This window comes from Saccostrea echinata, unplaced genomic scaffold (genome assembly GCF_033153115.1).
Source record: "Saccostrea echinata isolate AGI-Se365-2 ecotype Australia unplaced genomic scaffold, CSIRO_AGI_Sech_v1 ptg000030l, whole genome shotgun sequence".
In the NCBI taxonomy this organism is placed as follows: Eukaryota; Metazoa; Mollusca; class Bivalvia; order Ostreida; family Ostreidae; genus Saccostrea; species Saccostrea echinata.
The window spans coordinates 21,918,784-21,934,666 of NW_026889779.1; the positions used below are offsets into that span (position 1 = coordinate 21,918,784).

At 33.4% G+C, this 15,883-nt stretch overlaps 1 protein-coding gene across 1 annotated transcript; it reads right to left on the reverse strand.

Moving 5' to 3' along the window:
* Positions 1-618: 618 nt before the first annotated feature.
* Positions 619-13,625, reverse strand: LOC133197531 (vigilin-like). Its single transcript, XM_061333613.1, has 23 exons — positions 13,470-13,625; positions 12,074-12,313; positions 11,713-11,827; positions 11,507-11,622; positions 10,749-10,955; positions 9,869-10,084; positions 9,517-9,720; positions 9,096-9,308; positions 8,881-8,959; positions 8,463-8,602; positions 8,157-8,375; positions 7,948-8,034; positions 7,730-7,861; positions 7,341-7,559; positions 6,957-7,043; positions 5,186-5,320; positions 4,737-4,955; positions 4,438-4,579; positions 4,124-4,251; positions 3,511-3,750; positions 3,076-3,297; positions 2,484-2,702; positions 619-2,223 (listed from the first exon to the last, which is right to left on the reverse strand). The coding sequence occupies exons 2-23, from the start codon at positions 12,263-12,265 to the stop codon at positions 1,993-1,995; spliced, it is 3,762 nt and encodes a 1,253-aa protein (XP_061189597.1). The 5' UTR covers positions 12,266-12,313; positions 13,470-13,625; the 3' UTR covers positions 619-1,992.
* Between the last annotated feature and the right edge of the window lie 2,258 nt (positions 13,626-15,883).

Below are 15,883 nucleotides of genomic sequence, written 5' to 3' on the forward strand. Positions count from 1 at the left end.
GAGGGTAGATCAATTCATCAGTTTTTCGGAAGAAATATAACAAATTAATGCTGTCTATTACTAAAATCTAAGTCCAGAATTTTTGTTTTATACGTATTTTTTCAAAGTGCGTTAAGTGTCTCCATGTTAAACAATGTTGATGTACACTCTTAACGCACTTTGAAAATTTTTTTCAAAGTGCGTTGATTTTGTCCCAAATTTAACGCACTTTGAAAAAAATTTTCAAAGTTCGTTGATTTTGTCCCAATTTTAACGCACTTTGAAAATTTTTTTCAAAGTGCGTAGCCACATTGGACTCTGTTGCTTGGCAGTTGAGTTGGGAATTTTTAAGTCTCGAAATTGGGAAAAATAACGTTTTTTGGCATTGGGAATGGTACCGTTTATCGGTATCGCTTATATAAGGAAAAGAAACGCTGTTTTAAAGGCAAAATAAATTTAAAATTATTTTAACCATGATTAGACGCACTTGTGGTAAATCAATCAAAAATATTCGTTTCTTTTTCCTTTCAGTATATAATTTTAACCGACACACATCACAGAACAGAAATAGGATCTCCAGAATGACTCGGGTGGCATAAAAATCTCTGTCTTAATGCAATAAACAATAAATAAATAAAAATCACTTGATCGTTTATTTCAAATGATTCAATGTAAAGTTTGGTCAACATACAAGTACAGTAAGTCCCTGTAAAGAACACAAGATGCCATTAAATCGCACCTCTCCATATATAAATCAGTGTATACATCCAGTACACAAGGGATCCAAAAATATCTCTTAATAGTCACTACTCAAGTTTCAAAATTATAAGGTTTTTTTTTAATTCATGCATCAACAAAATAAAAACATTGTGAAAAGTATTAATGATATATATCAATGGTATTTACATCTGTTTATGAATGTAATTAATTTTCATAACCATTGCAAATATTTAATAAAAATACTCTTTACATAATATATACAAACACTAATTCTTTGAAACCTAATACTTCAGTAGCAATATTGGCAGGAAAAATGCAAAATTTTGATATCCTGCAAAATTACTGCACCAGTAAACCATCTATATCTGTACAGGGAATATAACTTAACATCCAATATATACCCTCTACATGTCTAGCTAGGTTTGCTGGTGCAGTGACTTTTGACTAGCTGACTTGGTTGTATTGACCCTTCTCTGGCCATATATGCAAAGAAATGACAAGATGACAGATTTTTTTCATGAAAAAATTAAGGATGAGTTGAGCAGGCCCTGAACCAAGCATATCTGTGTCAAACTACTGAAATATGGATGAAAATGATGTACAAAACTCCCTCTCACACTACAATCATGCACATCAAAGAATAATTTTCCTTTATCATAACTCAATATGCATAAGTATATTATATATATATATATATATATATATATATATATATATATATATATATATATATATATTAATAATGGTATTTACAGAGAGACATAAGAATTAATTAATTAGGAGTCAACCCTACCCAACAACCTTATTTCACAACAGGTACGGGCTGCTAGTAGACTTATGTGACGTCCATCAAAGTTGATGGTAATCTTAATGCCATAAGAAATTAATATATTACGGAACAGCATTTCTTTTTGCGTCATATTAATCAAATAACAAAACATTATAATGCCTCTTTTTTCAGATAGCACTACTTGAAAGATAATTTGATGTGGAGTTCAGTTGCTCCATATTTCTTTAAAACAACAGCACAAATAATTTACATTTAAAGAAATGTACCAGCCATGAGAAACAGTTGGTGTGTAGAAATGAGGTAAAATTAACAGTCTCTGTTTGTGTAAAATGCAGACAAAAACAAAATCAGTTTAAATCACATTCATAATTTGTATCCATAACATGAGTGGAAACTAAAACTATCAGGAAAAACAATCACTTGACATATCACGTAACTTATTTGCATTCTTAACAGAGGATATGTTTAGTAACTGAAACATTGCAAAGCAAACAGTGCAGTCCTCAGCGTTTGCCAAAGCGGTTGGACCCCCAGGCAGTGTTGACCTTGGGTGCTACAGTGCTGGCCCCCATGGAGGGGAAGTCCTCAGTGCTGGATGTGTCTGGGGGTTTGTCCCATGGGGCACCTGCTACTACGAATCCAGCTGATTTGTTGGAGGCTCGTTTTTCTTCCTCATGATATTTAGGTGGTCTTGTCATTTCCTCCAACATCTGTTTGTCAATCACATCTTGCAACTGAAATTATAGCATTATTTTATGTTATCAAACAATTGTATCTTGTGCAGCAAAATTTCGAGAAAACTTTTTTCTGGACAAAATTAAAGCTATAAAGTCAAGTAACAAAATTGATGAAAATACAAAAATAATTCTATTATCCAAGTATCTGGTGCATCAAAATTTATATAAAAGCTTTCCAGGAAAAGTTTCAACTTAACAAGTCAAGTTAAAAAACTGACAAAATACAAACATTTCTTAAGTACTTTAAAAAAACCTACATATTCTTCCTCCAGATTAAGCAGTTCATCACGGCATTCCAGACAGTTATCTTCATCTCCAGAAATAAGAATTAGGTCAGGGTTGTCATCAGAAGGTCGTGGGAAGCGCACGTCCACTTTGAAGTTGTCCATTATTTTTCTGATATTACGTCCACGGAGACCGATAATTCTGGGATGAACACGGTGGTCAACATTGCACTCCACAGTCACCATCTCTTCCTGAAAACACAAATAAATTTACCAGGCTTTAAAAATATTAGTATCTGACCTCATCTCCAAGCTGGGTATTATACAAATTTTGTGTCACAGTCTTCTGTAGATTTCATTAAAATGCCAAAAAAAATGTTACTTTCAATGCAATCATTTGCAAAGCAGAAACACCGAAGTAGGCATATTTTTTAGTCTAATAATTCATGAATGTGATGTACTTATGTTTGCAAATTTCATAAACACTGGTATAAGTGGTAAATATATCAAACAACTTTGTTAGCATTGTATAAAAATACAGTAATATTTACACCAAACATAGGGACTAAAAGCAGTGCAAATTTTATAGACAACATTCTGATTAAGTTTTACACAAGTCTCTTACATATTCTCTGACAATGTTGAGAATGGTTTCCTTGGCTGCCTCAACATCCTTCTCATATCCAGTAATTGTGATGCTGTTCTGATCCTCGTCTTGTTCTCGTGGGAACTGGATAATAACATCATGATCTTCCCTGATCTTCTTTACTCTGTCTCCTCGACGTCCAATGATCTTGGAGTGATATTGGGAGTCCACAGGGACAGTAATAGTGAATCCCTTCAGAATCTACAAAATGTCAACATATATTTGTACTATTTTGCAAGCCCCTTCATCGAAGTGCACTTTGTGCTTTTTCCCATTGGCTAATAAAATCTTAAATTATTTTGAAATACCATATAACAGGTATTTTTTAGGTGCTGCTATTTCAGAATAACTTAACAATTCTTTCAAATCATCAAAATATGTGTACAGATTTTTATCATTCCATTCCTACACAACCTTTTCCTCTTTTTCCTGCTCAAGCTGTTCACATTTCTTTTGCAAAGCTTTGATGGCATTTCTGACATTGGTTGGGGGTCCTGTCACCTTAACTTTGTCACTGTGTTCTTCTGGTGGAGGAATAGAGATGTTAACATCAAACTGCTTCATCATAGACCTGACTTCCTTCCCTTGTTGTCCAATGATGCGGCGATGGAAGTCATATGGTACTGATGTTTCCTCAGTGATGGGAACTAATGCCTAAAAGATAAACCAGAAAATCAGTATAACTGCAAATTTTAATACTTTATTAGATAACTGAGAGTATTGGCTTTATGTAGGTTTGCGGCTTTTAAAAATATGATTTAAGCAAGATTTATAGATGCAAATTCCGAACAATTCTGGCCATGAACCAATAACCTCAAGTTCATGAATTAACTTGAATACAATCAGTATATAATCTGAGTTTTAATGAACATGTCTGGATTTCAGACTGTTCTTGGTGATGTGAATTTGAATGAGGGCAGTTTGTATCTTTTAATCTAAATTCACAATTCTTTCGAATACAAATTAAAGTTCGTTTTGTACAGAACATTGGCCGCTAAAATTCTTTTCTAAAATACAGAAGACTTACCAGCAGAGCCTCCTTGGCTTTGTCACAGTTCTCTTGTTTGCCAGTAAGGATGATGGTGTCACATTTCTTTGCATCTTTTGGAGATGTTTCATCTACTTCACCATTTATCATACCATTACTATGGTTATCTACAAATAGATGGATTCAAAGGTTAAACAAGTTCTACTCTCCTATTGGTGATTTCAAAGAAAATGTACATGTATACATATAACCTTTATAACAAAATTAGTACATATAATTATCAAAATTCCACAATTTGAGAACTTGATGAACATATACTTTACTAAAGAAACTGACAATAACTAAGACTATACCTCCATTAGGCATGGGTCTGTCTGGGAACTTAATGCCAACATCATATGTTTTACAGATATCCTGGACATTGGCACCTCTGGTTCCCATGACAGTCCTGTGGTAGGTCTGTGGAATCACACACTCCACAGTCACCTGGGAATCCTGAGGAAAGAACAAAGAAACTGTAGTCAAATGAAAACCCATCTTAAACTTACAGAAATGTCCATCAATTCTGCCCTAGTTTGTGCTCATAACTCTATTGTAACATTGACTTTTTTTCTAGCTTAGGAAGGTTTTAAGTATAATGCTGTACACTTACCAAATCATTCACTATTTCCTGGATTCTCTTTTTAGCCCCTTCGACACAATCCTTAGAGCCTTTGATGACAACTCTGTCACTTTTGACCCCACTTCGGGGAAAGCTAACTGTTACCCCACCAAACTCATCAGCAATGTGCTTCAGGACCTCTCCCCTGCGAGCAACAAAGTATCTGTGGTGTTTTGGGTCTACCTGCATTTCTCCTTCCACAACATTGTCCTATTAAAAGCAAATTTGCAACAATAAGAGTGAAATATACTCATTTGAACCAAGAATTAAATCTTGTTACCCTTCAACAAATGGTAATAAAGCTTTTTTTTCTTTCTTTAAATCAATTACAATTACAAAATTATGTGAAAATGAATGCCAAAAATCTATTTATTTACATGTTAACTACATGCATATTTCCTTATAGTGTATCCTTAATTAGAGAAGCAAGTTTAACTTACCAGATTCTTAATGAGACTCTCCAGTTCTTTTTTTGCCTCTTCTACAGACTCCTTTTTACCAATGATGGTGATGGTTTCTTGGTCTGGGTCATCAGATGATGGGAAAATCACCCTGGCACCTGTCTTTTCACGGACCTATATTGTAATTAAGATATAAAAATTAAAAATAACAAGAAGTTTAACTCTTGGTCATCTGATTGTCTAAATTTGCTCTTGTTTGCAACAAAATTCAAAAGTTTCAGTCAGAAAATCTTTTTAATGCCACAAAGCCTCAGTGCAAATTTGAAAATAACTAGATGAGAAGAAGCCTGCACATTTTTTGTTGTTGCCATAATAGGGTGGAATTGTGGACAAAATAGATGTACTTCAATGACCCACTGCTTCCATAACTGGGTATGACATTTATTACCAAATTTCCTTCAATAAAAATTTTGTCTCTCCAGGAAATTACTGTCATTTTAAGTTCATGGTTCTGTACAGTGAGCATCAAAGACTAAGTAAGAACAGATGATGGTGCAATTATTTGCCAATACATGTAATATGACTTGTGTACATTTTACACAGATTCAAACTAAAATTTTCTTTAAAAAAGTTTTTTATACTCTGAAATTAAGTTTTATATATACTGACATGTGCTTTTTCAAAATAATGACAATTATTTGTGTTAAGCTGCAGGGAGATCCATACTCTTGTAGCACAGTAAATCCCCATGGAACGAGGAGTAAAACATGCAATGTTGTCCCTGAATTTGTTAAACATCATCTTTTGATGACATCTAAGGTGTACAGAGACAGTGATGTTCCTCCACACAAAGCCAGAACAGAAGAATAAACTTGCTCTGTGGTAAGATGGAGGGCAAGTGTGGTCAAATGAAGAACACAACATACTTCTTAAATTTATCTGAGGATTTAAACTTAAAATGTGAGAAGTCTGTTTTTAAAAAAAGTATAAAATTTTATGAATCCACATCCATTGAAAAAAAATTAAGATATTGCATTTTATTACATACTATCACTAACAGATGTAAATTAGAAATTTTAGATTCAGCTCTGATAACATGTAAAAGTAATCAACATCGCATTTTCCTGACCAAGATTCATGTACACATATAGAGTCAATTCAATACTACCTAAACATTATTAACATATTAAAATACTGATCAACATTCCATGCCTTGTAATTCGAGGATAGATATTTGATGATCAAATCAATGATTCTGGATTGATATTGCTTTTAAATGAATTTAAAGCATTGTCTAATCATTGTCATTCTTTTCTACTGTATGTTCAAATTAAAAAGGAAGTCTTAAAAACATGACAAAGTAATAACAACCTTAAACTCTTCTCAGTTGAAAATGAGATGAAAAATGCCACTTTTATACATGGACTTTGGTAATTTTTTTTAAAATCCCTTTTAACATAACTCTTTTGTGATTTTAGATATTGTAGATGTACTTTTTTCTGCACGGGATTAATTTATACTATGTACGCGGCCACAATTTTTCCGCAGAAAGTTGTCACAGTATAACCAAGATTCATTAAAGATATATAGTGCCAATTCAAAAAAAATTTCTACTCGCGTATTGAACAGAAATGGGATTCTGCAAAATTATGACCCCATGAAAAAAAGTAGGTTAACAGTGTATATATCATGAACAATGTTTTTGATACACCTACAGCTCCAGTCCAGTGGTGACACATTTAGTTCTGTAGTAAGATAAAAAGGCCATTGAAAGTTTAGCCTTACACAATACCTGTAGTTATAGACCCACCTTTCTGATGCTGCTGCCATTCTTCCCAATCAAAAACCTGTGGTACTCTGGTTTAGCTTTCACTTCGGCAGTGAATCCTGAAGTTTGCTGCAAAACAAACGATTCATTATCCCATAATTTTTAAATTTGATGTTTATGATTTTTTTTTTAAGAATATGAAACAAACTGATCCATTTCTCCTATTCAGAAAGAAATAAACACCTCGAGGCCCATATTTATTTGTTTAAATCAAGACTAAATAAATCAGAACATGACAGCAATGTTTTTTAAGAGTCACAAAGTCATTTATAGGAATTCAGAACTTCTCTCTACAACTACCATACTGCAATGTAATATGACTACACTTACACATATCTTAAGCTGAATTAATTTGAAATCACTCACCTTTTCATTGGCTATTTCCAGCAGTTGAGCCTTGGCATTCTCCACATCACTCTTGGGTCCCCTGATTGTCACCTTGTCTTGTGTGGAACCTTCCTGTGGAAAGCGGATGATAACTCCACCATTTTCTTCCATGATGGAGCGAATCAGCTTACCCTTCGATCCAATGATGGAATTGTGAAATTTGTGAGGGATGTCAACTGTTATTTCCTTGATATTAGCCTGAAGTAAAAAAAAATAACTTGATTACATTCTTTTCTTCTTTTAACTTATGTATAATACACTAATGCTTAATCATCAAATGTAAAACTTTACAAAGATTAGAAATTATCATCTGTATTTTAAAATATGTACATGTATGTGTATAGACACCAGTAGATGTATGTCCTTACCAATTCTTTCTGAATAGCCTCTATCTTGGCTTTAGCCTGTTCCACATTGGCTTTCTTACCAGTAATGACAATGACATCAGAGTCACTGTTCTCACTAGGTAAATCAATCTTGGTGTCAGTTTCCTCTCGGATCTAAAACAGAAATCACAGACTGAACACTGCATCGGATACCATATCATAACAGAGTATCATTCTGATTGTAATAACAAATATCTTACCTTCCTGATTGTGGCCCCTCCTTTACCAATAATATTTTTGTGGAAATCTTTGAAGATGTGAACCTGTGCTTGGTAGCTGCTCTGGACCTAAATGAAGATGAATAAATCTAATGACAAAACACTTAAAATAATGAAACAACAACATAATTTGAAATGTATAATTTAATATCTTTAAGAAATTCATAAAGAATCAAAGCCGTTTAGCTGACCAGTTCCTGCTGGAGATTCTGTAGGTGTTTATAACACTTGTCCACATCATTCTTCGGGCCTCTAAGTGTAACTATGTCACTCTTCTTTCCAGGGTCTGGGAAAGTGACTTGAACCTGGTTAAATTTGTCCTTAATTTCCCGGATCTTTTCACCCTTAGCTCCAATAATTGTCCTGTGGAATCGTTGTTCAATTATGATATCTCTGGTTTTTTCATTTTCCTGCAAAAGAAATATTCCAAGTTTTACCCCAAGTTTAAATATAATCCACATGTAAACTTACAAAGGAATCATCTTATGATTCCCTACCATTCTCTTGGCCATTTCCAGCAGTTCCTGTTTAGCTTGGGCTACCCCCTTAGGATCTCCCTCTATTCTGATAATGTTACTATTTTCAGCATCAGATGGAATCTTGATGGCACATCCAGTGTCATTCTTAATTCTGGTTACTGTTTAAAACAAATTTCATGATATAGAAAACAGAATTAATTACTATTGTAGTTTGAGCAAAAATACTGTGAATGGAAAACTAGGATCTGTGGCAAGAAATATTTGGATCAAAATACATACATCTACTGTACATGTATTCATCGTTCTATAAATATTAATCTATCATCAGATTTAGAGCACAAGTATTTGCACAACATAAAATCAACAGATCTCCGAGAAAATCAATGACAGTCCTATCAAAGTCCACATATGTAAAGAATAAAAATATTCTACTAACTATTCTGTCCATTTTTGCCGATGATGTGTTTATGGAATTTCTGATCAATGTTCACTTCTGTAAAGTCCATTCTCTTTTTCTATAATACAAGAGTCATGTTTTGTAATTTTGTTACAACATATATATACATCTATGATTAGTTCTGTATGTCAGACCAAATTAGAAATACTTTTTAATATTAAGAATTTTAAGGCATTAAGAAAGAATTTTCTTACCAAGTCCCTGACAATAGCCTCCAGGGCTTTCACAGCATCATCCACCTCTTCTGGGGGACCCTCAATCTGAATTTTATTCTGACCCTCCGTAAATTCTATGTGCACCTTGGGGAAGTCCTGAGTAATTTTCTTGACATTAGCACCTTGTTTTCCGATCACGTAACGGTGCAGCCAGGCTGGTGCATCCACCTCTGCAAAAACTACACTGTTTGCCTGTTGGAGAAAAAAAATACATTTTTTCTTTTCACAATATTATTCATAACCAATGATTGACCAGTCTCACTAGCTTCTGAGTGCATGTAGCTATGTAGCTTACCAATACATTTTTTTTTTTTTACAAATTGTGATAAATGTCATTTTATTTTTTTTAAACAAACATGTCTAGAGCTTTACTATAAGGTTTTAACAAAAGGCAACTTACTTTAGAGTAAACCATGGTTAGAGCCGGTCCGAGTTTGTCCTGTTCACCTCTGAGAGTGATGGTTTCTACACTGTCTTGGGTGGGTACTTCTACAGAGACAGCAGTAGCGTGTAAAATTTCCTGAATTCCACTTCCCTTGGGTCCAATAATGTACTTATGCTGGGACTTTCTCACTTCTACTGATACTGTCTGACATTTCCTTTTCTGTGGAAATTAAATTTACACACACCATTAAGTTACATCACAGGAAACAATCTACATTATTTAGTGCCATCAACTAATAGTTATAAAAGAAATGAGAAACTCTGTCCCTTCTGCATTATATTAGATTCTATTGTATGTGAGAACAAACCTTTTCCTGGTAGATTTTCATGATGGTTTCCTTCGCACGCATTACACCGTCTTTATCACCAGAAACAACAATCTCATCTTTGTTAAGGACTGAGGGAGGAATGTGTATTTTAGCACCTGTCTCTTCCTTAAGCTTGTCTACCAGAGTGTTGTTTGGTCCACAGATAAATGGGTGATAAATATGGGGGATCTGAAGTCTCTCAAATGCTAGCTTGGCCTATTGAGAGAACAAAAATATAAATCTCCATTCAAGCAAAGCATTGAAGTTCATTCAAAAATTGTACGACTTTGTGTACAGGTCTATACTGAGCACAGCTCACAAAATGATACCCACTGCTCCCATGTACATATAATGGCAAAGTCCATTTTTTGCTAGGAAAACACAAAATAACTGTCCAATCAGAGCATAAAATAGGAGGTGCACAATGGCACTCTGTAATAAAGATTCTGAGAAGGTCTCATTACATTTTAATCAGTGGTGTAAGAGGAGTTGTAGATAAGAAATGGTACCCCTATATTATAAAAAGAATGCAATGTCCATTTTTTGCTATTGTATACCCCAATTATCTGTCTGATCAGAACATGACATAAGAGATGGACAGTGGAACTATGTAATAATGATTCTGTGAAAATATTATTCAGTTTTATTCATTGGTGGTATAGGAGGAATTGCAGATAAGAGATGGGTACCTGTAAGTGTTACAGATGTAGGAACATATGGATGGACATCCCCATCATTATATACCCTCCGCTTTTCAAGCAGGTGGTATAATAAAAATCATAGTGATTTTGTTATAATCATACAAGGCACAAAGCTTAAAGAAAACAAAGATATTATCAGACTTGTAATATTTTGCAGTAAATTAATAAATTAATCACACCTGTTCGTCTGCAATGATTTGAATTTCATGTCTAGCTCTCTCTATGCCTTCTTTAGGTCCAACTATTTTGATTCCATCCAATTTTTCATCAGCCCTTGGAATGGTAATCTTAGTTGCCGTCTCATTTTCTAGTTGTTGAAGTTTTTTGCCATTTTTTCCGAGAATGAAACGATGGTATTCCCTAGGGATTTTCACAGTGTCACTTGCCTACAATGGTCAAAGAAATTAACAATTCATTTCTTCCCTTCTGAACCTAGACTCAAACCTGAGCCAATTATGTTTAATATGTTGAGTTTTAGGCCAAAAAAAAAGTGTTTCTGGTTACCCCACCCACATTTTTTTTCTTGGTCCATTTCCTCAAAGAATATCATTCTGTTTTGTTATTACATCAATAACACAGACCAAATCAAGGAATATTTTCATTCATTTTTTTTTCACTTAATGTTACTAAAATGAAAAATTAAGAAAACTAAAACTAAAACAAAGTTCAACCATATGACTTGCTGCATCAGAATTCCTTGATTAAACCTAGACTTATCTCTTGTTCATTATAGTCAATAAATTGAATCTTCTGACTTCAACCCTCACCTCACTAACACACATAGTTTTTTTGGCCTTGAATATTTTGGAAAGGGATTAACTTTAATAATAAAAACATTTTAACCTTATAATCTTAACCAAAATAATGATACACACTGTAGATTAAAAAAGAAATGATTTTGTGAAAAAACTGTAATTAAAAAAATTGGCAAATTTACCTGGGTTTGAAGTTTGCCAAGGACCTCTCTCCTAGCTTTCAATACAGACTGTTCCCTTCCAGTTATGACCACTGTCAAACTCTGGTCTTTGGATAAACTGATCTCAATGGACACATCTAGTTATATAAACAATGCATATTATAGGACATTTAATGGAATACCAATGTTTATTTGAATGTACAAAAAAATATAAGAAATTATATTACCATGCCTAGCCATTATATCCTTGCAGATTTTTGCCTGTTCTGTTTGTCCTTCATCACCAAAGCTATGTTCATTCATTTCCTTGAATCTACGTTCTTCTAAGGGAACAGTAAACACCTTCAAATAAAAAGAAATTGCACAATTCTCAACATAATTTCTAAAATTGCATATTCTAGAGCTTCTAGACTTCAAACTACTCAAGCTATTTTGTTCAACATGCATGATGCACATCAAATTTAGTGACAAAGCATCACTGTAAAGAGTTTAATATTATGAAAAACAGTCAACATTTTTTTTCCCATAAAAAATCAGTTTTCAAAAAAGTACCAAAATTCAGAGGAATAACAAAAGACACCCTCTCACCTGAGTGCACTTGGATGGTCTGACGTTGGTTTTCCATGCTGCTGGGGTCTTGGCTGGCCATTGGGTTCCCTCCACAGGATGGGCATGAGGAAGTTCTGGAAATACTTCAGTGTAGCTTAGCACATCTTTATTCTCTTGTGGCTCATAGGCCAAATCTTCGACAGGGCGGACCTTCTCTGAGGTTGAAGCCATGTCCAAATTCGTTTGTCAATTGGGCGATTCCAAGTCGTACAGTACTATCTACAATGTATTTATCAGCAATATGATATATATATAATAAATTTATTTTAAAAATTGAACCAAGACATCAAAAAGTTACTAAAATCTTAGTCATTACTATAAGTGACAAACAAATATTTTACATCTAGTACACCAATACACCCATCAAAATATTGTATTTCAACAATATCCCATTCTTTATAATTGAAATTTCCTTTAAAAAAAATGAAAGAAATTCTCAATTACATCATCTTAAAAGCATATTTAATGCAAATACCAGGGATTTCCTTTCCTTTGTATCTATGTGGGAAAATAAATTACCATTTTTTTGGTCTGTAGTATTTTGATAATGGGTCTAAGCTACCAAAAATCAAGTGACAAGATATCTTTCTAATTAAATACAGACTTTTTAATAAACATGCAGTTTCTATTGTTTTAGAGAAGTTATCGACACTGAATTACAAAAAAATGCATCTGAAGTATATGAACAATACTAAATTTCAACTCAGATTGAAAATTATTTTCTTGTATTTTCTTTATGGAGCCAGATTTTAATTTTAAAAAATATCTTCATTATCTGCGAGTGAGAGTAAACAAACAAAAAATTATATATATCCCAAATTTTAAAATGAAACTGAAATGTGTTGATACTTCATTATCAAATTCAAGTAAAAGCCAGGTGATATACCCTAAATAGTTAAGTGCTTATTTATTAAATCCATATGTTAAACTATTCTTTTCCACTAATTGGTAAATTAAACAATTCTATGTAACACTAAAGGCTTTCCTAATAAAACTTTCATTTTTTTTAAATTAAAGCGGACAAATTAGGAATACTTTTTTCATTATGTTTAACTCACTTAATAAAAACTTAAATAACACTTTATGGTCACTTCTGTTCATCTCTCATACCATAAAAGAGAAAACATCTGTGTGACGTGTCAAGGCTGTCAAACTCAGCCAGCATTTTCTCTGCACATATTAGGAAACTTCCTAATTTATTTGCACCGACACATACACATTAAATAACATAGTGTTAAGAGAAAGTAACTTAACTTAAAACAAGATTATTCACAGTTTGTCTGAAAGTATTTCTGAAAGACTGGATATTTGATAAGCTATAGTAATGGACAGTGTCGACGTGTCCAGATTTAGAACAAGCGTTCAAGATTCTCACCGTACTGCGTCCGCAAAAATCCGTCCTAAGGAGATCTAAATGACTTTATATGATCCAATGTGGCTTCTGATTAAGCTGAAATAAAATAAAAGGCAAATTTAAGCAAATTATTTATCAAAAAATTAAAAGTTTCCAAAGACATATTCAGTCACACGTCTAACACTCTTACCACCACAAGAGGAACTGTCTACGCTATGTGCAACGTGAACAATATTCATGCGCTTTTATCAACAGCAATTTGATTGGTTGAGCTAAAGGACACTTGGTCAAAGGTGAAAATATTGACTAATTGAAATAGTCGTTTTATTTTCTATGCTTTCGCACTACTTTGTTTGAACAAAGACTAAGGGCAATATATTGTTGAAAAACTAGCCTGCTGAAACGACGCATTACTGCTAAATGATTTTATAACTGAAAATAGATTTTTTTGAAATGTGACAAAGCCTTGCATGCTCTGTCATGCGTTTTCAAAAAATATGACAACCTGTTTGTGACGTAAGTCATACGTCACAAGTGTAAAACGTAGGTGGATCAGAAGTATTTGCTGTTTCTGTGAACAACTCATTGTGTTTTAGGCCTAGGTGTAAATTAAAATAATTTAAACAAGTAAAAGCTCTAAAGTCACGCATCTACATACTACAACTTCAATGCATTAATAAATTGTGACATAGAATTTTGCTATGATTAAAAAATCATAGGTACTTTAAATAAAGATCCCAAACAGATGACGAAACCTCGTTTCTTTAAAAAAAAAAAAAAGAGTGTTCATTAACATAAGAGAATTAATTGGCTAAAGGCTATAGTGTAATAACGGGTGTTTTCCCCGATTAGTAGTATTTTTCCCCGTCTTTTTCGCAAATGCTACATCTGCAATTACCCCCCCCCCTCAAAAAAGGGGAATGGATTCATATCATACTATTTCCTTAATCACATTTTGATAAATTACTAATTTTGTATGACCTTCATAATAAAAGTTCAATATTATCAGGTGTCTAATCCATCCTTACAATATCGGGGGACACATGTGTCAACTTAATGATCCCATGGCAACGAGTTGACACAGGGCCCCTGACGTTGTGAGGATGATGTCTAACTTTTTTTTATGAGATACGTATTCAGAAAAGCAGTAGACGTAGTAGTAGTCAGCGTCTACATGTACAGTATATGAGGTTTTTATTCTTTATGACTAAGGATCCTTTATTCTGTCCATAATGGGAACTTTAAGTCTCTCTCTTTTAGTCTCACTCTCTTATATATATATATATATATATATATATATATATATATATATATATATATATATATATATATATATATATATATATATATATATATATATATATATATATATATATATATATTCACTTTATTACGTAAGACATACATCTTACTGTATACATTTATAAATATAAACAGTAAGGCATAGCGCAGGGTTTTTTTTAACAGCATAATAAGTATACAATCAGTTTAATGGTGGAGAATGTACAAACCATTTTATTTAATTTGTTTATAAGACAGTAAGACATTCATTACGTAAGTTAAAAGCATGGTACAGAAACTTTCCCAAATTACAAAGGTCCTTAACATTGTGTGTACATAACAACTGTATGAATTTAAACATAGATGGTTTTTCCCAGTAATTTTTTATGCCCCCGGATCGAAAGATCCCGGGGGTATATTGTTTTTGTCCCGTCTGTTTGTCTGTCTGTCTGTTGTCAACTTTAACCTTGCCCATAACTTTTGATTGATTGGAGCTATAACTTTCATATTTCACATGTGTATTTCTTGTGACAAGACCTTTCTTTGGGTAACATCATATTTGACCTTTTGACCTTGACCTTGGAGTTTGACCCACTTTTGCAAAATTTTATGAGACTTTAACCTTGGCCATAACTTCTGAACAGTTGGTGCTTGGGATATCAAACTTCACTTGTGTATTCTCTGTGACAAGACCTTCCTCTGGATATCAACCACTTTGACCTTTTGACCTTGGAGTTTGACCTACTTTTGAAAAACTTTAACCTTGGCCATAACTTTTGAACGGTTAGAGCTAGGGCTTTCATACTTCACATATGTTATCCTTGTGACAAGACCTTCTTTTGGATACCAACCACTTTGACCTTTTGACCTTGACCTAGGAGTTTGACCTACTTTTGAGAAACTTTAACCTTGGCCATAAATTTTGAATGGTTGGTGCTAGGGCTGTCATACTTCACATATGTAATTCTTGTGACAAGACCTTCCTTTGAATACCAACCACTTTGACCCTTTGACCTTGACATAGGATTTTGACCTACTTTTGAGAAACTTTAACCTTGGCCATAACTTTTGAATGGTTGGTGCTAGGGCTTTCATACTTTACATATGTAATCCTTGTGACAAGACCTTCCTTTGGATACCAACAACTTTGACCT